Source organism: Parasteatoda tepidariorum, chromosome 6 (assembly GCF_043381705.1).
Source record: "Parasteatoda tepidariorum isolate YZ-2023 chromosome 6, CAS_Ptep_4.0, whole genome shotgun sequence".
Taxonomy (NCBI): Eukaryota; Metazoa; Arthropoda; class Arachnida; order Araneae; family Theridiidae; genus Parasteatoda; species Parasteatoda tepidariorum.
This window is the reverse complement of record NC_092209.1, coordinates 49,576,762-49,603,359: the sequence shown is the minus strand read 5'-3', so window position 1 is coordinate 49,603,359 and position 26,598 is coordinate 49,576,762. Positions and strand designations below refer to the sequence as shown.

General features: G+C 30.1%; 1 protein-coding gene across 1 annotated transcript in view; it reads right to left on the bottom strand.

Moving 5' to 3' along the window:
* Positions 1 to 973: 973 nt before the first annotated feature.
* LOC107443287 (transient receptor potential cation channel subfamily M member 8) overlaps positions 974 to 26,598 on the bottom strand; it is a 72,157-nt gene continuing 46,532 nt past the window's right edge. Inside the window, exons 18-31 of the mRNA XM_071181782.1 lie at positions 25,396 to 25,623; positions 24,109 to 24,283; positions 22,150 to 22,227; positions 21,935 to 22,043; positions 20,066 to 20,246; positions 18,550 to 18,695; positions 13,980 to 14,125; positions 12,509 to 12,743; positions 11,324 to 11,482; positions 9,201 to 9,287; positions 8,082 to 8,175; positions 4,788 to 4,889; positions 3,696 to 3,920; positions 974 to 1,440 (exon numbers count right to left, since the gene is read on the bottom strand). Coding sequence (XP_071037883.1) covers positions 1,330 to 1,440; positions 3,696 to 3,920; positions 4,788 to 4,889; positions 8,082 to 8,175; positions 9,201 to 9,287; positions 11,324 to 11,482; positions 12,509 to 12,743; positions 13,980 to 14,125; positions 18,550 to 18,695; positions 20,066 to 20,246; positions 21,935 to 22,043; positions 22,150 to 22,227; positions 24,109 to 24,283; positions 25,396 to 25,623 — 2,076 coding nt within the window. The 3' untranslated portion in view covers positions 974 to 1,329. The remainder of the gene's footprint in view (positions 1,441 to 3,695; positions 3,921 to 4,787; positions 4,890 to 8,081; positions 8,176 to 9,200; positions 9,288 to 11,323; positions 11,483 to 12,508; positions 12,744 to 13,979; positions 14,126 to 18,549; positions 18,696 to 20,065; positions 20,247 to 21,934; positions 22,044 to 22,149; positions 22,228 to 24,108; positions 24,284 to 25,395; positions 25,624 to 26,598) is intronic.

Genomic DNA, 26,598 nt, shown 5'->3' with positions numbered 1-26,598 from the left:
TCTTGATTGCTAAAAATACTATATTGACAACACGTGGTGGTATAATCTTTAGGGGTTGCTAAAGAGATGTTTCATTAGCCAAATGCTTGGCGATGGACATTTGTTAAAATTCAAGAGTCCCCACTTCAAAGATCTATTCATAACAATACATTTTCCCCTTTGACACATTGATGGATCATATCTATTGTTATGATCCTCCACCCCACCTTCAGGTTGGAAAATCCTAGGATGGACAGAGCACAGCCCTTACTGTTACATTTTTATCAGAGTAATTAGTCTGAAATTATAGTACAATTTTTCAATTTGTTAGATTAGTTAATACTCTTGACAAACTTATAATTTATATCTTATCATTTGACATTTTGCAATGTATGAATGACTTTCGAAACTTAGTTCCAAGAAGTTCCACGAGGTAATTAGCTAAACTCTCTTTTGTTGTCTTCTTTGATGTTTCTTCTTTCGAAAAAACCTGCTCCATTTTGCCTGAATTGCAAAGGTAGACTAAATATACTGTTTTTTTTTCATGTTTTCGCATTATTTTGTAATATTACTTCGGAAATATAATTTGCTTTCATCTTTAATATAAAATTACGAAAATTATTATATTTTCATTGCTATATTTAAGCATTTAAGCGTACTATATTATTTTTTTTTGTTGCTCGCATTATTTCAGCCGCCATTTTGTTTTTTGATTATTTCTAGTGTATTTCAAAATTTCAACTATGAATTCAATTTACCTGCACATAAAAACCCCTAAATAAAAAACCCCAAATTTTGAAACAAATTTTATCGAAATACTAATTTCGGCCACGAAACCTTGGATGCTGACCCACTGTGGTGCGGTGACTTTCTTTCTTCTAGGAGACGGTAATTACCTCCGCTTAAAATTTTTATTAATATTTATGGAACTCTCTGTACATTTATTATGGGTTGTAGTTTTGTAATTAATCTGAAGAACTCATGGTTAGTTTAGCGCTTAGTTAGTTTAGTTTTAAAACATAACAAATGAAGCATAATAACAATATAAATATGAATATTAATTTAAAATCGGATTTAAGTCGTCTTCCTCCAATACTCAACAAATTTTCACAATCAAACAAGAACTAAAAACTAGTCTAGGTTTAAGAAAATAAATACTTTGATCAAAATTTAAAACAGATCATAAATAATCGAATTTTAGTGTTTGAGACAACACAAATGTCCTCATTGTCTTTCAAAGAAAGTTCATTTTGTGTGTGCGCAACTTGAAACTCTCACAATTCGCATTTATTAAATAAAATTAAATTATAGTTTGAGGGTTCTTTCATCGGAAAATATCTTAAAAACCATTCACAGTATTGTTGCTTTCATTTTCCGGGCAATATCTTGCAGTAAAACAGCTTGACCAGCTGGTAGCTTAAAGAAAGCATCTTCTGTTATCAATCTCCATCCCATTTGAGGCTGAAACAAACATTTTATTGTAAAAGTTTAATATCTAGTTACAAAAATATTACGAGAATTAAAAGTTGTACTGAAAAAGTAATAAAAACTATTGTTAGTTAAGAGAAATAAATTAAAAAGAATAAAAAAAGTAATGGCATAATAATGTGTAAGTTATTGAGCCTGAAGGAATAATTTTTGCACAACTTTAATTCTATTATGGTTCCAAAAATATCAATTTGTATCTGAATATCAGTCACCAATTCTTTTTAGTTTCGGTGGTAATAGCTGTGTTTTAGAAATGCATACATTTCATATTAAGGATTCATAAAAAAATACGATGTACCTTAAATATTCTTTAATTTATTTCACTAAGAGAATTAAGAATGGAGTGGAATAATGTAAGTTATTAATCCTAAAAGATTTACTTCCATTGCACAACTGATTTTATTATATTTAAAAAAATATCATTAAATTTATATCTAAATATCAGTCATCAACTATTTTTATTTGCGGTGGTGATAGCCGTGTTCAAGAAATGAATTTCTTAGTAAGAATTCATAAAAAAAAATATTATACAACCTTAACGTTCTTTACTTTATTTCGTTTCAAAATCACAAAAATCTTTACAATATAAATTACGCGAAGGAAAACTATTAATATCCATTAATCAGTATTTATATGCCACTTTCTGAAATATAACTATCGTTAACTTACCATACCTGCCATATATTGTAAGACTAAAAATCTAAAAAAAAATATCTAATATACAAAGAGAAATTTTTTTCTTCTTCCCTTGTATATTAAATGCTAAATGTACAGGGAGAAAAATTAATAATATCCATTAATCTGTATCTATGAGCTACTTCTAAACTATAATTATTATAAGCAGATAACTATGTAACTTTCTAAACTATAATTATTACTAAACTATAATTAATACAAGGAGAAAAATTAATAATACCCATTAATCTGTATCTATGAATTACTTTCTAAACTATAATTATCATGTCAGAACATGACTATATCGCATTCATGAATCACGCTATGTAATGAAAAATCGCAAGAGCCACCGACGTTGCTTTGAATGTTCAGCTTAATGTAATGTTTAACTTAATATTTTGTGTCTGCACTATGTTATTCATTTACCAAAACTTAGCAATCTTCAAACTGCAACAGATGGCAATCCAATCGTATTTTTTGTAAATAATGGACATAAACCGCTCTTTCCCTTTGATCTTCAAAAATAAATACGAAGCAGCCACAGCACTAGTGAGCGAATCGAACAGTAAATGGAGCCTTTTAGTCGTGTAAAAACAAATATATTTTACCAATATTTAGAAATTTATAAAATATTTATTGGCGCAAACTATAATGTTAAAATTATAGCGTTGAAAATTACTACAATGTTAAAATTTAAAATTTTATACGGAGATGATTACTACTCTCAGAGAGCTGACATAGCAAAAACAGCCTTACTTTGTCATTCATTCTTCTTAGAACTAATATACTTTTGTCAAGAATAACTAATTATGAAAGACACGTTTGATTAATATTTTGTGTAAATAAAAAACTTATGCATTAAACTGTAGGGAGTTTTTAAATTTCTCCAAAAGTTTGCTGAGAATATTTTAAATTAACAGTTGTTTGACCTAGAAGTCTCCTTTTATCCCACAGTGATGTTAAAGTTACCATATTTCCTCCAAATGAACATCTGAATTACTAATCTGAAATTAATAATGAGCATTAAATATGAAAACTGAATTACCTTCTCACCTAAGAACCTCATAGGAGTATAATGGTGACCCAAAACTGAGATTGTAAAAGAGCCCTTTCGGGTGACAAGCACTTAACTTTCATGTTTTACAAACGATTTTTTGTTTTGTTTAATGTACTGTTATCTAAAAAATTTCTGGTAACTCAATAAATCTTGAAACAATACTAAAACACTTATTCCAGTAAAAATGTTTCACCTTGTAAAATGGGTGACTTAACAATATATTGTTCAAAACCTTTCAATTCTTTAATAACAATGTGAGTTTCTCTTTGTAAACGATTTTAGTTAGTGGTTCTATTATCGTAAATTTAAGAAATAGTAGAGAAACAAATTTTAAACATTGAACAATTTTTTCAAAATTTAAGTAAAAGCGTTTAAAGTAGAAATCAAATAAGAAACAATTAAAACTCACTCGAAATAATTTGAATATTTACAAGAATATTTTTACTGAGAAGTAACAACATTAATAGATACTTCTTTCGAAAAAGCGGATTTGTACCTGTAATTTTTCAGACACATTTTCAGGCATGTCAAAATGAATATGCCATAGTTCAACTTCTTTCCAGGCGTGATCAGTATTGCAAGGATCATCCATGTAGCCTTTGTATACAACCTCGTGTGTGATTTTTAAATTCTCTTCACTATCTGCAATGCTGGGAAAACTTTCATTGGATTCAGCTAACTCCACTTTAGGAGGTGGAGGAATGATACAATCTCTAAAAAACTGGAACATACAATTTGTTTTTTATTCAGCAGGAATGAATAATTCACTCTAAAAATTCCGGATCAATTTGTGGTAAAAAGAACCGGCATTTTGAGTGCCGGTACTTTTTAGTGAAGATCCTTTTATACCGGAATATGTTACGGAGCAAAAAATCCGATATTCCGTAACTTTTATAGTAACACTTACCATAAAATCTCTCTTATTAAATAAATACTGTAAAAATTACGGCATTAATATATTACAGTAAAAATGGATTTTACGGAAGATGCACCCAAAGTGCCGTTATTTATTACTGAATCCGTAATTTTTTACCATGTGGACTAAGGGCAAACTATCAAAGAAATTACATTATTTGAACATGATCGTAATGCATGAAATCATACAGCAATTGAGTGTTTATTCAAAAAAAATGCAATTCGGCTTTTCGTTCACTTGACAAAAAGTTTTTTAAATTAACATAAATATGTTAATAATTAAGTGAGAATCTCGCCATTTTCACACACTTAATTAGATAAGAAACGATTAAAAAATTAAAAGTCTTAGAAACGTATTTGTCAGTTCCATAAACGTAAAAATATGCGTTTTTTCACAAATATTGCATACATTTTTTATTACTTGATTTATTACCTTATTTTTAAAAAATGCGTTATGATTTACTGTTTAAATAAAATTGTATTGCACTCTGATATTTACGTTATTACTTAATTTTCATACACATTTTACTAATAAAAATGATGCAAAGGAATAAAACGTACTCAAGTAACTAATATTCCAACGTTTCCAATTATTAAATATAAAGATTAATATTTAAAAGGTATAATATATAATGTTATTAATAAATGTGAAACAAATGAATACGTTTCTTACTTTAATAACTGCGCTTGATTCCGTCCAGACAATATTTCCAATAAATTGATTTTTAAACATTGATCTGATGACTTCATACCTATGCTCACCTGACACAAAGCCCTAAACAGAAAAATAAATTAACAATTTGCATCGTTAACAAATTTAGATTGTAATTCAACTATGATAATATTTTAGAAAAATATTTTGCATAAAATGAGCGTTTATTTTCCATCAGTATTAAAGATTACTGTTTTCTCCATATTCTTTGTTAAACAAATATAAAAACAGAAATGAAAAAATGCATGCATACATTACTGAACGTTTCATGGCGTCACATTGATGCCCATGCGTCATTATCCTAATTTTAAAATATCTTTTTCACTGTAAAATCAAATCTATGTAAGCGGAAAATATCAAACTGCTCAGTATCGGAAATTTTTCAATTTCTTAACAATATTTCTATTTAAATTTTTCTCTGACTAGAGCTTTTTCATTTCTTTAAAGAGACAAAATACTTAATAACCGTTTAATGAGATAAAGTAATAAGTGTTGATATTATAAGTTGTTACGTCTAAGCTTTTTGTTATATTCTATTTTGTAATAATATTTTGAACAATTTTAAAATTTTGAATTCTAATTCAAACATACTTAAAATTCGTACGCATATACGTATATAGCGTCTGTTGAAACATATATTAATTTGTTCTCCAGAAGAAAAAAAATTTGAAAATAAATTAATTTTGATCGGGACTTCTAATACATGTGGTTTTAAAAGATTTATTAATTAAACAAGTTTAAAACAAGCTGTTGCAAACGATAAGTTACTACGCATGCAAGCACTTGAAAAAAGCTACATTTTTCTTTACAAGTAACAAATAATACAGGTCGCTAAAGATTTTCCATAATATTCGCTTCATTATTTAAGTAAAAATGTCGAGTAAAAATGTCGTTGACTTTTCTTTAAATTAATTATTGCTTTCGGAAAATAATATTTTTCTTATATTCTGCCAAAAAGTTTGATTTCATGACTATTTTTATCGCTTTCAATTTTAGAAAACAATATCTTTTCTTTGTTACTTAAAATAAAATGAATGTCAAACGATTTATAAAAATTCAGAATTTCATGAATGTTATAATTTTTAAATCTGAAAAGACGATGCAGTATAATGTTATTATATCATCTAATATAAATGTAACGTTATTAATTTTATCGTGTACGTGCAAGTTCTTCGCTCATTAGTAACGATGTTATGATATCATGAAGTCTTAATTTATATGAGTAAGTCTTTCTTATTTTAAAATTTAAGTAACTTCATCTATCAAATATTAGCAAAATGCTCGAAAAGGGCAATTAAGCTGTTTTTAACTTTTATGGGTAAAATGATGCTGAAATTTAATTATGTAACTTTAATATTGCATTTAATACACCACTTTAAATTTAAATGAGGATGGAAACTCGTAGCTGTAACTGCTTTTGAATTGAGCTTTTTTTATGCATTCTTCCTTCTTTTAATAAGAAAAGGATTTTGAAAAAAATTACTAAATTGTAAACATTTTTAATTATATTTATATATTATTATTTATTTATTATTATACATTATTATTTATTTACTTATTATTATATATTATTATTTATTTATATATTATTATACATTATTATTTATTTATTTATTATTATATATTATTATTCATTTATTTATTATTCTATATTATTATTTATTTATTTATTATTATTTATATTTTTTATTAACCAATTGCAATGAAATTATTAAAAAATTTAAATTTTAAGAATGAAATTACTAAATTAATTCCAATAATCTTCTAGGAATAACAGCATTCAAAAAATTCAATTGTGCTTAGAGATTTTTTTGCTTGTTTTTTTTCGTTTTTTCTTTCTTTAATATCACATTGATTTTTAACGACAAAATATTTAGCGTCTCAACTCAACAGTCAACTAACACAAAATATTATTATGTACTCCAGCCAAAATTTCATGATCTTACTTGCATGAAATATATGGAATTCGCATAATGAATAGATTAAGGATGTAAAAATATCATTGCTAACAACTTTGTAGTAACTTTTGGTAGTAATTTTTTAAACACATTCAATAGAGTTGCATCCTGCGTTGGCTTGAAATCGGCAGTGGTTATGTTATCATTTTGAAATCTTAATAATTTTTTTGCACTCCTAATTTTAATTTTCTTGAAAAAATACTGAATCTTGACCAAGGCAAGCAAATAATAGTAACAACTGATTGTAATACATCACATAAAAATAGTAAATTTGTCATATCTAAAACTCCTCCATTGTGGCTCTAATTCAGGGGCTCTAGTCGTAACAAATAAATAGCTAATATAGTTACAATTGTTATCAGCAATTGTAATGTCAGCTAAGCAAATCTGTGCATTTTTTCTATATATCTGTACAAGTCATGCTGGAATGGTACTTCCAGGTCAACGCACAGTATAATGATTTTAGTGACATGTGAAAAACGTAAAATGGACATTTGTAGACAAGTATTGGCCTTTAAACCGAAAATTGTCTTTGAAAAGCGGATGAGAACAAATAGTGTAAAAGTTTCAGTGAAGCGTGCGTATTACATCAGTTTCGGGTCTACCAAGAACCAATGCAAGGCAACGCTATGATCTCCAATAAATTAACTTTTGAGATTGATGAAATAATTTGAGATAATCGAAGAGATACGGTTTGTGACATAAGAGCTACGTTTTGTCCGTCAAGGCTAAATGATTGATGAAATCAACCACTGCCTAAACATTGCACTACTTTGCGCTTTTCTGTTCTGGACTCCTCTTTCCTAGTCTGACTTTACAATCAAGTTAAATACCCTCATGTTAACTAGTTAATCACTTATACGCAATCCGTTAAGCACTACTCCTACCTTCCTTTATGACGCTAAATTGGGAACCTGATATTTTTACTGTATTCCAGGCACTATCGCATGTATTTACTTTTCATTTAGGAGACAGTCATATACTTTAAACAGAAATCCTATGATGTTAATTTTACATAAAAATATTTAATCAAAAAATACTGCTTCAAATTTTAATAATAAAAGTAATTAGTATATTTATTTACAAATTAATCTATAAATAAATTCATTTATAAAATTTATTTACGAAAGTAAATTTAATTTTAAACTTTGTAAATTAAGTAAATATAATTATAAAAGTATAAAAATTTTTGAAAAATTTTTTTCATCATTTATTTGTAGCAAACTTCCAAATTTCTAATGTAATCAATTTTGGGTACACCAGGGAGAAAAAAATAATTAGATAGAAAGCAATTTACCCCAGGTATAGAAAGATGATATCTTTTTTCTGTCCATAAAACAACAAATTCCAAGCCTTTAGTGGACAAAAATGCTTCTCGTGCTTTTTGGAACCTACGTAAATGTATTAAGTACTTTACTAAAACATTAAATATAAGAAGTACAGGTCAAGCAATGGAAAACAAATGGTTTTTAAATCTTCTTGTCGAATTTAGAAATTCAAATATGCACATATTCACTATGAGTGACATACATATTCACTATCACATATTCACTACATAGTACTGAGTAATTAGTGCAGATGATACAATTTAGTTCAATACGGAATCCAATAAAATAAAAAAGTACTATTCAGTAAAAAATAAAAATCCTTTTTTTACGAATGTTTTTCCCATAAAATAATAAGGATTACAATCGATAGTGTGAAACCTTCAATCTTCCATCTTTCCTTTTTCTGTAGCTAGTTTTGTGAATAGGAACTTTTTATTTACTTCTATTTGATACGATTATTGTTATCATTTTTTAGCATTGTTATTATTAAATTATTCAAATATATTATTTTTTTTATATTATTTTCATTATATTATTTTTATTGTCATTATGCTACTTCATTATTATTATTTTTGTTACATTATTTATTTATTTTAAAGAAATTCCTTTACCTGGAATTGACATTAAGTAAAAAGTATTAAGATGTTATTTTTTTCATTTGTTCTATTTCTTATATTACTATTTTTTATTATTTAATTTAAAATTCGTATCTTATTATATAATTATTTTTCATCAGCAGATCAAAAATTATTAAATGGTAAGCTATACAATTTTTACTTAATATTAAATTATTAATATTTATATCCAATGATTTTAAATAAAATTATTTGCGGGAAAAATTTGAATGTACGAAATTGAAAAATTGAATAAATTAATTGAATTAAAACACTAATTTTTGTTTGAAAAATATTGAACTTTGTTTTAAAAAGATGAGAAGCATCAAATATGTTTATATAACTACTGGTAATTATTTTGTTGGCTGATTATAACTTTGGTTTTGAACATATATCCCTTCTCTGTAGTTTGATTTGGGCACTTATTTAAAAGGTGTTACGTTTGTAAGTGGCCAATTTATTGTAAATACATACCTAGTTAAAATGATATGAATATAATGATTAGGACCCCATCGTGGTAGCGCACCTCTACCTCGTAAACCAGTTCGACCCATTGGATTTCTGAAAATTTTAAAATTATATATTGCATAAATGGATACAAATGAAAAGTGTTTAGTGTCGAATAGTAAAAAATTTAAAGCTAAAAATTGTTTTAAAATTTTAAAACAAATAGATTCATGGATTTCATAAACTCCTAATAGTAGATAATTCATAGATTTTATAAATAAATTAACGTCAGCAACATTAGTTTTCTCAGTAATTTATAATTAGTAAAAATAAGTAAAAGCTTAGTTCTTTTACATTCATCTTTCATGCTATGTTCTTGTATTGCTGTTGACATATAAAGTATTTTATTGGTTTGGTTGTTAATGATAGTAGCTAGAGATATATGCAACATGATCTGGATATTGCAAAAACATTTTTAAAAAAACTTAAAATTGTTTATCATACGAGGGTTGCTATTTATATTTCTGGCCTAATAATGAAAAAACAAACATGTAGGATCGAAATTGGTTTTATTGTTTTTCAAAATATTCTCCATGATGATCAATACACTTTTGCATGCGTTTGAACCAATTTTCAAAGCACTTTTTCCAGTCCGATTGAGGTAACTCCAAAACATGCGTTTTGAATGCATCAACCGCTTCTTCGGGGGTCGAAAATCGTTGTCCACGTAATTTATTTTTGATGTGTGGGAATAAGAAGAAGTCATTGGGTGCCAAATCAGGGCTGTACGGCGGATGACCCATCAGTTCGATCTTTCGCTCCGTCAGAAATGCCTTTGTTTGAGTCGATGTGTGAGAGCTCGCATTGTCATGATGAAGAATGATTCGCCTGTTCTTCTGCTTTTTTCGAATTTCTCCGATGACTTCTGGCAAACAAATGGTCGTGTACCATTCAGAATTGACCGTCCTGCGTTGCTCTAACGCCACTGTTGCCACATGACCGTTAATGCCGAAGAAACAGGCAATCATTTGTTTCGATGTGCTTCTTCCTCGAACAACTTTTGTTGGTTTTGCCTCGTCTTGGAAGACCCATACAGTTGATTGCTGTTTTGTTTCCGGCTCATATGCATAGATCCATGATTCGTCACCTGTGTAGATGTTATACACAGCCTTTGATGTACCTTGAACGTATTTTTCCAACATTTCCTTGCACCAATCGACACGAGCCTTTTTTTGAGCGTTTGTCAGATTATGCGGGATCCAACGCGAACAAATTTTTTTTACGCTCAAATGTTCATGCAATATTTTATTGATGCTAGTCATACTAATGTCCAAAGACGCCTCTATCTCACGGTATGTCACATGACGATCTTGCTTTATCAGTTCACGCACAGCATCGATCTTTTCTGGCACAACAACGGATTTTGGACGACCTGCACGGGATTCGTCCTGGATCGAACATCGACCACGATTAAATTCGTTATACCAATTTTTTACAGTGCTGTAGGATGGCGCTTTATCGCTGAATAAAGAATTAAGTTCATCGAAGCACTCTTCTCTTGTCTTGACAATCCACGTCGAAAGTTATGAAAAATAATGGCACGAAAATGTTCATGATTCAATTCCATTTTTTGAAAGAGAAGAACTTTTCAATTTACTGTTAACAGCACAAATGAAGCTATAATGGTAAATCGTCTGCTGAATTTATGTTTAAAAATATCAAACTTTCGATTAAAATCGTCTGCGGTTGCCTAGCAACACTTACTGTTGCCAAGGCCAGAAATATAAATAGCAACCCTCCTAAATGCTCAAGTTCAACAAACGAAAAATTCATATTTCTCATGTAGGCATCGTTTTATTTATCTGCACGGTACATTAGCCAAACCCTAAAAGCATACTAGTGACATGTGTGGTACACTAGTCTGTGAATAAATTTACCTAGTAATAAATTTATTTCCTTTAAATATGCTAACTTTCAATAGGGGCGCTTTAGAGACTTTCACTCTATTCTAGCATTATATTCACGTAACAAATTCTAAAAAGAACTTAAAGTTATAGTTTCTATGAATTCATATAGATTGTGTAATTTTTACACCCTTATGGTTTATATTTTAATTTTACGTTAAATTAACAATATATTTAAAAACTTACTGTGGAACTCCTTCACTATCCAGCTTATAAACTAAAGTAGAACCATCTTTAGCAATAATCCACGACTGTCTGTCCAAACCTATCCCAGCCGGATTAATTGACACGCTGTTCCAAGCAAAAACAGGCAATGCTTGTTGAGGTCCGTTTTTTTCTCGCAACCTACCGAAAAAATATGCAATTACTCAAAATCTATTTAACCAAGTAGTGCATGCAGATAAGAATGCATCACAGAAATATAGTTAAGGGTTTAAAAAAATCAATTCATTCATTACGGGAAAAAAAGATTAAAATTTGCATTTACCTTTACCCTTTTAAAATATTTTTTTACAGCTGGCAGTTTTTATCTCACATTATTTAAAAGAAGTTATTTTCCAAAGTAGCCTCCATAACTAAAGCTTTTAGAAGCGTGATAAATTGTTACAATTGATCAATACAAATTTCATCCATCAATAAAATAAATATTAGGAAAAAAGATTTAAAGCTTAAGAAAAACATAATATTTGCAAGCAAATTTTCTTTGTTTTTCAAAATTTGAGTTTTAATTGTGTCACTCTCTATGTTCAATAAATGCGTTGTGCTGTCGGCTTTCCCGTCTTAATTTAGAATTACACAGCATAACACTATACACCGAAGAGCCATTACATTATGACAACCCTGCTAATAACATGTAGGACCACCTTTAGCCCTCAAAACTGCTAGTACCCCCCGTGTCATTGATTCCACAAGGTGCTGATAGGTAGTCTGAGGTATCTGGTACCAAGTGCTCACCAACTGGTCCTGCCCCCACATTGCCTCACATTGCGAGGAAGTAGCGTGGCAGCACGAATTTGATTTTCCAAGTAGGACCACGAATGCTCTATTGGATTAAGGTCAGATAAATTTTGGGGCCAAGACATGACTTGAAAGTTACTGGAATGTTCCTCGAACCAATCCATGACGATCCGACCCTTATGATATGGTGCATTATCCTGTTGGTAAACACCATCCCCCTCAGGAAAAACTGTTGCCATGAATGGGTGAACTATGTTCAAGTAGCTTACAGACGTCAGGGATTGTTCTATGAGAATTATTGGTCCTAATGAAACATTGTTCCTGGGCGAGAAACCATGAAAACCTGGGTGAGCCCATTGTTATAGATGGAGGGTGGTCATAATGTAATGGCTCATTGGTGTATATAGTACTTACAACAATATATCCTCATCAACGTGTGATTGTAAGAGAACTGGAAAATCTGGACGCTGTTGAGTAAATGCCACAGGATCGTAAGAAATCCACATTACTTCCCAGGGAACATATTTATCTGAGACAGGAAAACGCTGCACTCTCGTGTTCGGATACGGAGAGCGTCTTGATAGGATATTCATCACAGATGGCTGATTACGATTGGTGGCATCAGGTAGAGGATCCCAAGAAGAAACAACTGAAACAATTCGGGTGACATTTATTGTAACTTCAAAATTAAATACAAACTAGTGAATGATAGGTACTTATCCCGTCGACCATTTTCACCAACAGTGAGCCTAAGTCATTTTGGTATCTTCCAAATTTAGTTTTGCGTATTAATTGATCGTAAAAAAATTAGACAAAATGCAAGTCTAACTTATTGCATGTAAAAAATGAGAAAATGTTTAAATTGGAACCACATCTAAATTAATTTTCTGATTTAGCGAGAATGGTTGATGGGATAATATGTGATTACCGAAGATTACATATAATAGCTTGAATTGTAGACATTTTATCGGAAAAAAATTCCGATTTTATTTTTTTTTCTTTACTCTAACTTTAAATTAAATTTTTTTTAGCTGGAAACTGGTTGTAATAAGAAAAAAAAAACTTAATTAATTAATCAGTTGCAAATGGCTCTGTCCTTCTTACTTATTTCACTTTTATTTATATAAAATACGGTCTTGCTGGAACTTAAAAGTCGAAAAATACCTTTTGAAGTATAATGAATTAATTTATCTAGATGGAAGTAAAGGAGAAAATCAAATTACACAAAGTTGGGCCAGATCAGAAAATATCTCTTACAAATTTTGTTCGAACTCTTTATGGACTTAATTGAGAAATAAAACCATACTCACATTATATATAACTTATAAGGGGTAAACCATATTCACATTATATATAACTTATAAGGGGTAAACCCCATTCACATTATATATAACTTATAAGGGATAAACCATACTCACATTATATATAACTTATAAAGGGTAAACCATATTCACATTATATGTAACTTACAAGGGGTAAACCATATTCACATTATATATAACTTACAAGGGGTAAACCATATTCACATTATATATAACTTATAAGGGGTAAACCATACTCACATTATATATAACTTATAAGGGGTATACCATACTCACATTATATATAACTTATAAGGGTTTCGAACTGTAAATCATAACAGTTTAAGTATTTTTAATTCTAAGTTTTATTTTACATTGTCTGGTTATTGGAATAAATTTCATCGAACAATTTTATCACTTTCCATCAAAAAAAGTCATGCGTTTTACGTATTTTCCCAGATTCGTAGCAGATGTAACATTGTAGCAGTAGGAAAAAAATTTGCAATATATTATTGTTTATCATATTCGTTGTCAATGTTGAGAAGAAAAGGAAAAATAATAATTTTTTTAACATCATAACTCACCTGAAGAATCTCTGTTAGCGAGATGGCGAATATTTTCTAAATGAACATGGGAATAATTCATAAGCCTCTCTAATTCTCGTACAGAGCTTTTCAAACTTTGCATCATCTGTTTGTGATAGACAAAATCTTCCATAAGGCTTCGAATCCTGAATAAAAAATAAAAATATTCGTATAATTGTGAATTTTATTATTCAAGGCACTTTTATCTTTTTATAAGCAATGATTAAAATTTAACAAAATGCAACGCATTATAATTTTTCGAGTAACATTCCAGTATTTCTAAAATAAATTATCTTCAGCTAATTATCACAGTCAGCGAAAAAAGTACTAAGACACGCGAAAAGTCACTAATTCTAGAAGTTTAGTTTATGGAATCGCGGGTTAATTTTTGATGTAAAAACTGGAGTAAAATTAAACTATTTCTTGTGTAAACTAATTAAAATTTTAAATTGTTTGTCTGTTTAAATTTAATATTTGATTTTAAAAAAAATGATATTGGAAAAAAGAATAAGGACATTGTTTTTTCTTCTGTAATTATTGAAAATAGAAAATGACAATCAGGTTAAAAGATTAGTTTGTGAAAGAAAAGTCACACTCCTCGACTTTTATCATGGCATTTGAACGATGTCCAAAAGGAACTCATCTTTACAACTTTGAAATAAAGAAGATTGTTCTTTTTCGAGAATGTGGATTAAATGAACGGTTAATTTTAAAAATTAATCAAGGGATCTAAAACTGCTGGATTTTAATTTTCTAAAAATTTCTAGAATGTATGGCATGAAAAAACAAACTGGGAGGCCAGAAATTTATTTGATCTCGTTAACCGAAAAGAGTGATTGTAAGAGAGTTTGCCAGGAAAAAAGACAGTGATTGAAGTTTGACAAAATTTAAATTTGCCATGTTCATCAAGGATTGTTCAAAGTACTTTAAATAAACACCCTTAGTAAAATTTGAGTCACATCCCCCTATTTAAAATCATTATAAGAGAAAAAGAGTTGACTTTACTAAAACAAAAAAAAACATTTCTTTTCGACAAAAATGGACTTTGATAGACCTGATGGTTTTATCGTTAATTTTGGTATGATCTGTGAAAGACCAAATAATTGTGGCTCAGGCATGGCCAACTAGAAGGGTCAACTTCTAATTGGCCACGGCTCAGGTGATGGTTTGGTAAATAAATTCGGACAAATATGTTGTTATGTTAGAATGAGATTAGAATAAGTTAAAATAAGGTTCAACAGAATAATACTTCAACTCAGGTTTCTAAGAACGCAAAACGCAGGTTTGAAGCTAATTCTTTAAATTTACTTGATTAGCCGATGAAGAATTCGATCTTAATCCAATCGGAAACTTATAGGGAATATCTAGCCCGAGAAGTTTATAAAAATGGAGCGCAATATCAATGCAAACAGGTTCCTTCCAATCAAAGACGCTTGGGGAAAAAATTTACCTTTCAAAAATCAATGACGTATCATTCACGCAATCATTGGCGTGGCAGAAAAAAGGGTAGTTTTCTTGGATTATTGAAGAAAATTTTCAGTATTTTCAAACATGTCCTTATAGTTTTTTCCATATTTCCTCTAGTGTTCATTTTTGTAAAATCCACATCTTGAAGCCAAATTATTTTTTTATGCTCTATAAGTGTTATTACAAAATGTAGGGTTCTTTTGATTCGTATATGAAGAAGTGATGGCGATTATAAGAAAAATATATTTATTAAGAAGAAATCAAAGTAAAAATACGTATAATACAATTGAATCATTATAACATAACTAGAGCGTTTACTTATGTCTGCTCATATCCGTATCCCTCAGCTATCTAACTGAGGTTCGGACAATGCGCAGGCGCGCAGAGGAGGGGGTTGCTATAGTTACCCGACACAAACTTTTATAAAAGTCAAACATATGAGAACTTTATTTAGATGAAATTAAGCTAAAGCATATTTTAATGTTGCCCTTATACTTCTTTCACGCACTGTAGTTACGCAAATTAAAGATAGAATTTCTTTTATACATTTCTAGTTCATAGCATGCTTGCGAAAAAGGAAAATTTTCTTATAAATGAATATTTTTTAACATGCTTAAGAAGATTAGTTATTACTAGAAAAATATACAGGGTGTTTATGAAGTCCCGGACCCATTTTGATGTTTAATAACTCATAAAATAATGAAGATAGATTAAAATTAATAACATAAATGGTTAGATAGACTCAAAAAATTTCATGACCCTTGTCAATGAACTTGCATGCGTGCCCTCTTTGTCTCACGGAGAATATCAAGTCGATAGTCAATTTCATGCCAGGTAGCGGCAAGCATGTCGGCATCTACAGAGGCTATTGCGGTTGTAATTCTGGCTTTTAGGTCATCAATGTTCGACACGATCCTCCTGTAAACATTGTCCTTTATAAAACCCCAAAGAAAAATATCCAGCGGCGTTATATCAGGTGATCTGGGTGGCCAAAGAATTGAACTTCCTCGCCCAATCCTTCTTCCTAGAAAATGGTCATTCAAAGAACTACGAACGATGATACCCCAATGAGGTGGTGCACCATCTTGTTGCAAAAAGACATGTGGCTGAAGCTCTTCTAGTTGTGGAAATACGAAGTTTTCCAACATGTCTAAATATACGACTGATGAGACCGTCTTTTCTGTAAGAAAGAAAGGCCCAATGACTCGGTCGTGTATTAGTCCACACCACACATTAACATTTGAGGAATCCCTTTGCGTCTCACGGTATTCATGGGGTTTTTCAGATCCCCATATGAGCACATTATGGCGATTAACAATGCCGGAAACATGAAAAGATGCTTCGTCGGAGAACATTATGCGCTTCAGAAAATCAGCAGCATCTTCTATCCTTCCTACCATATCTGTTGCAAACGCCATCCTCCTAGGCCTATCGTCCGGTTCGAAACCTTGAACAATTTGAACTTCGTATGCATGCAGTCTTAATTGTTTCTTAATAACCTTGCACACCATCGAAATTGGCATATCCAATTCTCTTGCCGCTGATTTCACAGATCTTCTGGGATTGTCCAAAAATGTCTGTCTGACACGCTCAACGTCAAAATCACTTGTGCATGGACGTCCGGAACGTTTCTTATCTGCGATACTTCCAGTTTCTAGAAAATTCTTTTTCCACCGCAAGATGCTGCTTTTGGATGGAGGATCTTTTTGGTAAATTCTTCTGCAATTTCTCTGTGCTTGCACTATCGATTTCGTTTCTATGAACCACCATAAAATATGTGCTTTCTCTTGTAGTGTATGCATTCTCCTTAATATCCGCTCGAATAAAACATCACATAGACAAGTAGTACATAGAACAAACACATCAAAAGTAAACATAACATTGCAATAGTTGCCAAAAAGAGAAAAATGCAATTAATAAGCAGACGATATTTAGAAAAGTACAGATATTGAGACAGGAAAATGAAGTTATCTGAAATTAACCACACGCGCAGACGATATTTACAAATGTAAAGATATTCAAACCAGAAAAGGAAAATATATAAGTTATTCCATCAATAAATGCCATAAGTTTGTTTATATCTTCATTATTTTATGAGTTATTAAACACCAAAATGGGTTCGGGAATTTTTAAACGTCCTGTATAATTGTACTCTATAAGAAAATAAATGCTCGTGATTCTCATTTTTTCATCACTAACGAAACCATTTCCCAAAAAACTTTTCAGCGAATGATTCGAGGAAATTACTATCTTTATTTTAAACAAATATAGATAGTAATTTCCTCAATGTAACGAATCTTTCGCTGAAAATTTTTATGCAAATACAAATTTCGGGAAAAGCATCCAATTTAATGCAGCATATTAAAAAAACTTAAAATAAAAGCTAAGAGTAAAGAGTTGCAAGACCAAAACATATACCTGAAAAAAGGAGATCAATAACCCTTGTACACTGAGAAAAAAATTATGGTTAAAACTATCAAAATATGGTAAAAGTATCATGTTTCTGGCTCTATGGAAACACCAAGAATCTTGGTATTTTTTGCCGCAGCTCTCTGTTAGTGATTTTAGTAAAATTAACAATAAAATATGGTTTGATAATACGTGAGAAAGTTTGGGAAACGTGGAAAATTGTGTTAACTTCATCATGATACCATAGAGCATGACCTTTTGAAAACCAGAATTTCCGATAAACCGTTACCACATGAACTGAAAAATTACCAAATGGATGATTAAAATACCGTACATTTTAGATTTATTAACCAGAATTGTATTTACTAGAAAAAATCATTATCATGCAGTAAAATAATTTTACCAGAATTTTTTCGCCGTGTAACTTTTTGTCACACCGTGCAGACAGATTTAAAATATAAAAATTTTTTTTGAATAACTCTCAGAATGCATATAGAGGAAGCAAAATTGACAAATCAATTCGTCAAGTAATTAAGAGTTTAGAGATTATTAAGATAGTGATATTGCACTGAATACCATCTTATTTCTGGTTATTTGACTGTTTTGTTAGAATATGGTAAAATAACAAATAAATTGTTATTTTACCATGCATCGGAAAAATTTCTAACAACTTATAATGGCATAAGCTACTCACATATCCATTTGCTTCTCTTGTACATCCCTTTCCATTTCTTTCGATTTTTGGATTGAATCGTACTCTTGCGCTAACTGATTCCAGTAAGTGTAATCTTTTATAGAAAAACGTCTTCCTTCAGATTTAACGTTGCCTTGAGACTGTTGCTACAGATAAATATCATATATTACCTTATTTATTGAAATTAATATACAATTCTGTTGATAGAGTAGACACATGAAACTAGTCCAATTAATTTCAAATTTTTATATAATCTGTTCTTTGCCACAGATGGAACACTGCTTATCCTTTTACAAATTTTTTCTGACACTATAATTACAAGTAAAAAATATTTTTTGATATTTCAACTACAAAAAACAGTCTAATAGTAACAATAAAAATTTGTTAGATTTTCAAAATGATATTTTCTTGAAAATAAAAAATCCAAGAAAGTTGCAGGTATTTTTTATTCATATTCGAAAATTTATTAATAAATTAAAGAAATTTCAATGATGAATTACTGTTTCTCAAAAATCAAAATAACTGCAAATTTGAAAAATTATTGTTTGGAAGTAAGCCGTGTATGGAAAATTTCACCTTTATCGCTGAAAAGACCCACTGGTGTCCGATGCTGTATTTCATAACCAATAATTATTAAAATGCTATGCATAGTATTTTTCTCTTATTTTGACTTAAATTAATACAAAATAATATAAAAAACATAAAAAATATGTCCAAAGTAAATTCTGAGTTAAAGGATTAATGTAGGGTGTCTATAAATGTTAAGTTCCGAAGCATTTCAACAGTGAGAAATTAAAAAGTTAAGTAGTCCGGAACTCTTATAAATTAATAGTGTGTTTTAGTAAACGATGTAGAAATATTTGGTTTATATTTAGTTTAGCTTAATTCAGTGATGAACAGTTTCCTCTCAGATTTAGAACGCAAAAGGTATATTTTAATAATATGAAAATTTAACTAAACTAAATAAATATTTCAAAAAATGTTCCTAATTTAAACTAAAAAACAAATGACTGTGCTGTTTATAAACTCACCATCGATTGTTACTTTTAGCGGGAAAATAAAGCACAAATGTTTCATGAATATTAAATCTCCCATGGACGGTTAGTTGCCGCTCACCCCTAATTCATACATCACTATGAACACATACACTGTGAAAAATTCTGGATCAAATTTCGGTAAAAAGTACCTGTACTCAGTACCGTACTTTTACAGTAAAATGCATTTTGCCGGAACATGTTGCGAAACTAAAAATCTAGTGAGCTCCAATTTTTACAGTAATAATCACCGTAAAATCGCTAAATCACTCTAATTAAATAAATATTATTGTAAAAATTAGTACAAAATATTTTACTGTAAAATGGATTTTACGAACTATGCACCCAGAATGCTGGTATTTTTATACCGTAATTTTATCCGGGAATTTTCACAGTGTACTTCGTTAGCATTATATTTCTACAGGTAATATTTCTTTTGAATTGATATGCAGGATTTATTTGAAGACTCAACTTAAACTTACTTCGACACAGCAACAAAGACGGCGCAACAGACTGTGAAAGACCTCGAAGAAGATGATAATGTAACTAAATATATTCAACGGAGCAGGAAGTCTCAAGCGATTCGAGAAATCCACAACAAGGTGATATCTTTGGAATTTCCAGATTGCATCGCTTTCTGCTGACAGCTTGGATGCAGTTGCACTGTACCAGGCATATAAAAATTTTAAATTGTGTAAATAATAATTGAAATAAATTTATATGTAATAAATATACATATACACCGAAGAGCCATTACATTATGACCAACCTGCTAATAACATGTAGGACCACCTTTAGCCCTCAAAACTGCTAGCACCCGCCGTGGCATTGATTCCACAAGGTGCTGATAGGTAGTCTGAGGTATCTGGTACCAAGCGCTCACCAACTGGTCCTGCAATTCCCTCACGTTGCGAGGGGGTAGATGGGACAGCACGAATTTGGTTTTCCAAGTAAGATCACAAATACTCTATTGGATTAAGGTCAGGTGAATTTGGGGGCCAAGACATGACTTGAAAGTCACTGGAATGTTCCTCGACGATTCAACCCTTATGACATGGTGCATTATCCTGTTGGTAAACACCATCCCCCGCAGGAAAAACTGTTGCCATGAATGGTTGAACCTGGTCTGCAACTATGCTCAAGTAGCTTACAGACTTCAGGGATTGTTCTATGAGGATTATGGGTCCTAATGTGCCCCATGAAAACATTGTTCCTGGGCGAGAGACCATGAAAACCTGGGAGAGCCCATTGTTATAGATGGAGGGTTGTCATAATGTAATGGCTCTTCGGTGTAATTTGTATCCAGCAGTTCAGCTACCGGGCAGTTTCTTCACAAAATTTCTGCTACCTCTGCAAAAACGCTCCAATTCAACTGCCTGCTTCCTTAATTGGAACAATTTTTTCCCTTACACTTACTTTTATCTATTAGAATGGCCTAACTACTTCAATTTATCCCTTTACAACCTTAATTTATTTTTCATGGCAAGTCTTTGAACCAAATTAATTTGTTCCCGCAATTAGATGCGAATATCTTAAAAAAGAAGCGTAACGAAAAAGTCCATAAATCGAAACTGAAATCTCTTAGTAATGAAGTAGGTACTGACAAAGTACAATAGAATAATTCCAATCTAACTTCCTCCAGGAACTTATTTCATGGTTAATAAACTATTAAACATGTTCTTCAGATTATTTACTTAACATAACTAACAGTCAGAGCCAGCAAGACAAATAATTCTATTCCCTTATGTTAACCCAAGAAAAACTAAAGCATACATTTAAAAATATCTAAATTCGGAAATATCTGAATATCTGAAAAAAAATGTACCCGAAATCGAAAATTTGGTATCTAGGTTCAATGCATAAAATAATACAAATAAGATTTCAAAATATGAATTATTTCCTTAATAAATAAGAAAACAGCATTCATATACTTCAACTGAAGAAAAATTTGCTCTCTGTATGAAAGAAACGTTGCAAGTTTTGCTCAACTTTAACAATTAAGTAAAAAAAAATCTTAAAGAAAAAGTTTAAACATAAAATATTCAATATTTACGAAGAACGAATTGTGACTATAGTCACAATGCGTAAATATTTGTTTTCGCATCATATTCTAAAGGTGGAAAAAGGTTTTTTTTTAGTTAGACCAAAGTGTTCAAATGCAAAATAGGAAAATATTTTACCTGAAAAGCGCATAAAGCAACGTCATGAGAATGAGTTTTAGCAAGACAAAATACTGAATGTTGAAAACGTACATTGACTATATTTGTTTTCGCATTATATTCCAAACGTGGAAAAAGTTTTTTTTTTAGGTAAACCAAAGTGTTAAAATACAAAATAGGAAAATACTTTACCTGAAAAGCGCATAAAGCAACGTCATGAGAATGAGTTTTAGCAAGACAAAATACTGAATGTTGAAAACATATGACCAGAACCCTACTGTAGGACAATGTTCGTCATTAACTGAAAAAGACAAAAGGATTATAGTTTAAGCATTAGAATAGGCAAAAAATTTACTCCAAATATACTTCATAATTAGAAAAAAGGTGGTAAATAAAATCCAACTTACATCTGTTTGCCTTACAATAGGTTTCATTTGGATTGTGGTATATCTCTTTATTTTCTCTTTGGCAGTCTTCATCTTCCTCTGACAAAGAAAAGCAAATAATAATGGACGATATGTAAATAAACAAAGTGTAAAGGCACAAATGTGTTGTTTTGGGGGGAAAAGATTTTTGTTGCATTTATACAAAGACTTGAGCATGCCTAATTCGTGTATGGGGATTTCAAATCTGAAGCAAGTTTTGCTTCTAAAGCGAAAATATTTTTAAATGGCATTTAAATTAAATTTTTTGTTGAAATATACAAGATTCAAAACGTTACGGATTGCGTGAAGTTTGCGACAAACTTCTGGGGTAGTTAGGGCGCATCATCAGGATTAAATTTGCATAGAAATCCATACGAGGAAAAGTCGTCGTACGTGGCGAGGCTTACTTCCCTATTACGACCTGTTCAAAAGCACACGAAGAAAGAGTTCGTAAGAGGGAAGCTCCCGGGCATGTGCTCCTATGTAACTTAGTTCCTTATGATGTACCCTAACTTCCCTAGAAGTTTGTCGCAGCATTTGTGTGACACCCTGTTATATATAATGTTTCTAAACTTGCACATTTCGACAAAAAATAGACTAAAAATATTATTTTTTACGAAGAACTGAAGGGATTGTAGATTGCACACAGAAACAGATTTCAGATTTGAAATCAGTGACGTGAATATATTCCAGATCAGTTAAAAAATCTCATGCAACAGAATGCAAAACACAAAAAAAAATTGTTCCAGAGATCTAGGGAAGAGAGGGGGGTAATTGGACCCCAAAATGATATTCTGTATTCTCGTTTTCTGCCATTAAAAAAATTTATGCTGAAAAATTTACCGGTACCTGCTTATTAATATTTTTGGAAACTCACCTGTAAAATCCTATTTTCTAATTTTATCTACTTATATAGTTTCATACAATTTAGTTTGTGTAACTAAATTGATTTTTAGAATGAAAGGCTTCCGGTAAAATGAAGCAGATGTGTAAAGTGCTAAGAAATGTACAGTGCGCCAAGTAAAAAACGGACCTCTCTAAATAACTTTTGATCTAATGATCGGATCTTCACGTTTAAAGACTTATTCTTAATGGTTCGAAGGGGTAAACTCAAATATGTTAATTAGCGCACATGATATGCTAATATTAAATAAAATAATAAGAAATATTTACTAAAATTTATTTTTTTCATGGAAATTATCTTACGAATTCGTAAATCGGGATTACGAATTTTATAATTGTGTGTAAAGATTTTTCATATCGATAGTTCTCGAGATATGGCGAAATACGCAAAAAGTAAAATTAAGATTAAGGGGCCCAAGCTTTGGACCGCTCTCCTGAACAAACTACGAGGACCATATTTCCCAGATTGCGACTATCCCCTACATTTTGGGATCCAGAAATCTAAATCCATTGAGAAATTGGCATGTTTATTTAGAGAAGGTACGTTTTTGTGCCTAATTTCGCAACTTAAAATATCGTCCATATTAATTGATTAACATATTTCAGGTTACCCCCTTTAATCAATAAGAATGAGTTCCGGAACCTGAAGATCCGATCATTACATTAAAAGTTATTAAGGATAGCCCGATTTTTCTTCTTTTTTTTTTGTGGCACACACTGTACAATGGCCAATCTGTTTAGATAAAAAAACTTATCTCACTCTTTATTTCCTCTATTTTAAATTCGACTACTTAAAATCAGTTTGGTTCATTGAAATCATCACAGTCCAAACACTTCCTAGCCGCCTACGATGTCATTTTTTAAAAAAATTTATAGTATTAATACCATGCTTTAGTATGAAAAATGCACAATTAATTTAAAGAAACGTAACTAAATGTTTACAAAATTTTGCCTTTAAAAATATTTGTAAACCATTTCTAACCACTGTTAAACCTTTCAAGTTTCTGGAATTCAAAATAAGTGAAATTCAAGAATTACCATCCAAATCACTGACGGGTGTCATAAACAAGGAGAACCATGCTTTGTGAAAGGTTCTTCTAAAAAGTTCTGCACTAAACGGATAGTCTGGATACATAGCTGCGTGAATGACTATCCCTCCACTTATGATCACTAATATTGTCATACGCATGAAATTTATGAAGTCTACCAGCACCTAAAAATATAATATAGATGAAGAAATCCAATAATAAAATTAAATTTGTAAAAACTTGCACTATTTATGAACTCTAAGCACGCGTTTTGGTAAACACGAGTTTTGTGTTCTTAAAGTATCAATTTAACTCGATATAAATGATTTAGATAACAGTGCATTAAAAAAATAACTCAATTTAATTAGAATTCATTTTAAATACTAGAGCAATATCAAGACAATCCGCTTTTTTAAATGGCTCAGAGTATTATTGATGAAATACACCACGATTTCAATATAAATATTAAGATTTTTTTTAATTTGAATTTTTAAATCTAGCAAAGATTTTTAAAACGTGTAAAGTACCTATCAGGAAATAACTTCAAGGAACACTTTGATGCTTAAATATCACCTTTAAAATGTTATTTTGAATTCTGAATTGCAAAGGTATATATGAAAAAATATTTAAAACAAGGTATACATGTATATTTTATTTATTTATTATTATTTATATTTATTATTATATTATATTATTATCAGGGCATATATTGTTTGAAGTAACACTTAATAATTAGTTACTAGTTNTTATTATAATATTTATTATATTATATTATTATTATTTATTATTTATATTTATTTTGCATCAGTATACTCATAAGGATGAAATCTATCAAGCGAAAATCAAGCTTGTTTTAATGTAGATATCCTTATCTAATCACCCCTACGTTTCCGAAATTTGCTTGGTACATGCATATATCTTAAGGTGAAAAAATCAAAAATGTTTAAAGTTTGGTTTAAAAAAGATAAAAAATGCAAATTATTTAAGTTAAAGAAAAACTAATCAACATTAATTTATTTTACACGTGTGAAATTCTTAATATAATTTTAATAGAGTCACAGTGCCTCAAGGGGTAGAGCAATCGCCTCGCAATGAGGTGGCCTGGTTCGAATCCCAGCAGATTCTAATTACACCTGTCCCCAAACGGAAGAAAATTCAAAATATTGAAATTATACATATAATACTAACAGCGAAAAGTTAGCTAGATAAAGTAGTGCTTCAACTTATTTTAAGCAACTTTTACTAACGTTATTCAGAGAAATAAATGTTTGACATGTTTACTTAGAATAATGCTTACCATTAATTTTACTCTATACAATAATGGTCCTAAGGTAGGCGATATGGGTAAGTATATCGAAATTATTCTATAGTAGAAGTACAATAAGCCAAGACACAATATAACTCTGATGGTGTAGGGATCCATAATGTTAAGAGGTAGTAACCTCCCAATGAGGTAGAGAATGACAAATATGAACATGCCAATGATTTCCATTATTCGAAGAACAAATGTTTTGGCTTTAAATTTCTAAAAGAATAAAATGCAAAATTATACAAATTCGGAAGTAAAATTTTAAAATAAAAGCAAAAATCAATTTTTTCAGCTGTATAAATATATAAATGTAATGTTCGAAAATATAATAAAATATTTGAAAAAAATATAAATGTATATTGTTCCGTAATCACCAGCCTAAATATATATATAACTAGGATTCTAAAAATATATATCTTAGAATACTATCAAAATCTAACGATTTGATGTTAATATTTTAACAGAAAATCTATAAAATTAATATCAATAAAATCAACTAATAGGTTTAATAAAATTTGAAGGTGTCATTAATGAATATCCAGCCCGATGAAAATTATTAAAAACGTCTTTAAATGTCATCCAACAGAAACTCTTGCTTTGAGGTAGTTTTGCTCACTAGAATATTGTTTGCAAAATCTAATACGTATGTTCCTAATGACTTCACTTTGACAAGAACTATATTTTTTTAATCCGCTTTATTTAGTTTCTTCAAATGAACTGATGATGGATATTTACTCTATGTGACTGAATCTTTCTTTAAATGTAAAATGAGAGACTTTCGCCCAATCATATATATAATCCAATCAGATATATAGTGCACAGTATTTTAGATGTTCTATTTATTTATTTATCATTATTTTTGTTGACAAAATACAAAATTAAGCCAATACAATTCTGCGATCAACAGTTTTTGGCAGGTAGTTAAATAGTATATAGTTGGGTGATTTTAGATTTTTAATAAATATCGTTGTTTTTATGCAAATAACGTAATAAGAGGTTTTTAGCGTCATTTAAATCTGTTTTTATCAGTTTAAATTGCAATAAAACTAAATTTTTAAATATCTAAGAACTAAGAAACGTGTAGCTTTAAATTACTATCTCAAAATCACAAATCGTGTCATTTTACTGCGTTAAAGTTGGGTATAATCATTTTATTGCTTTAAAGTTGATGAAGAATTCATAAAACTTCTA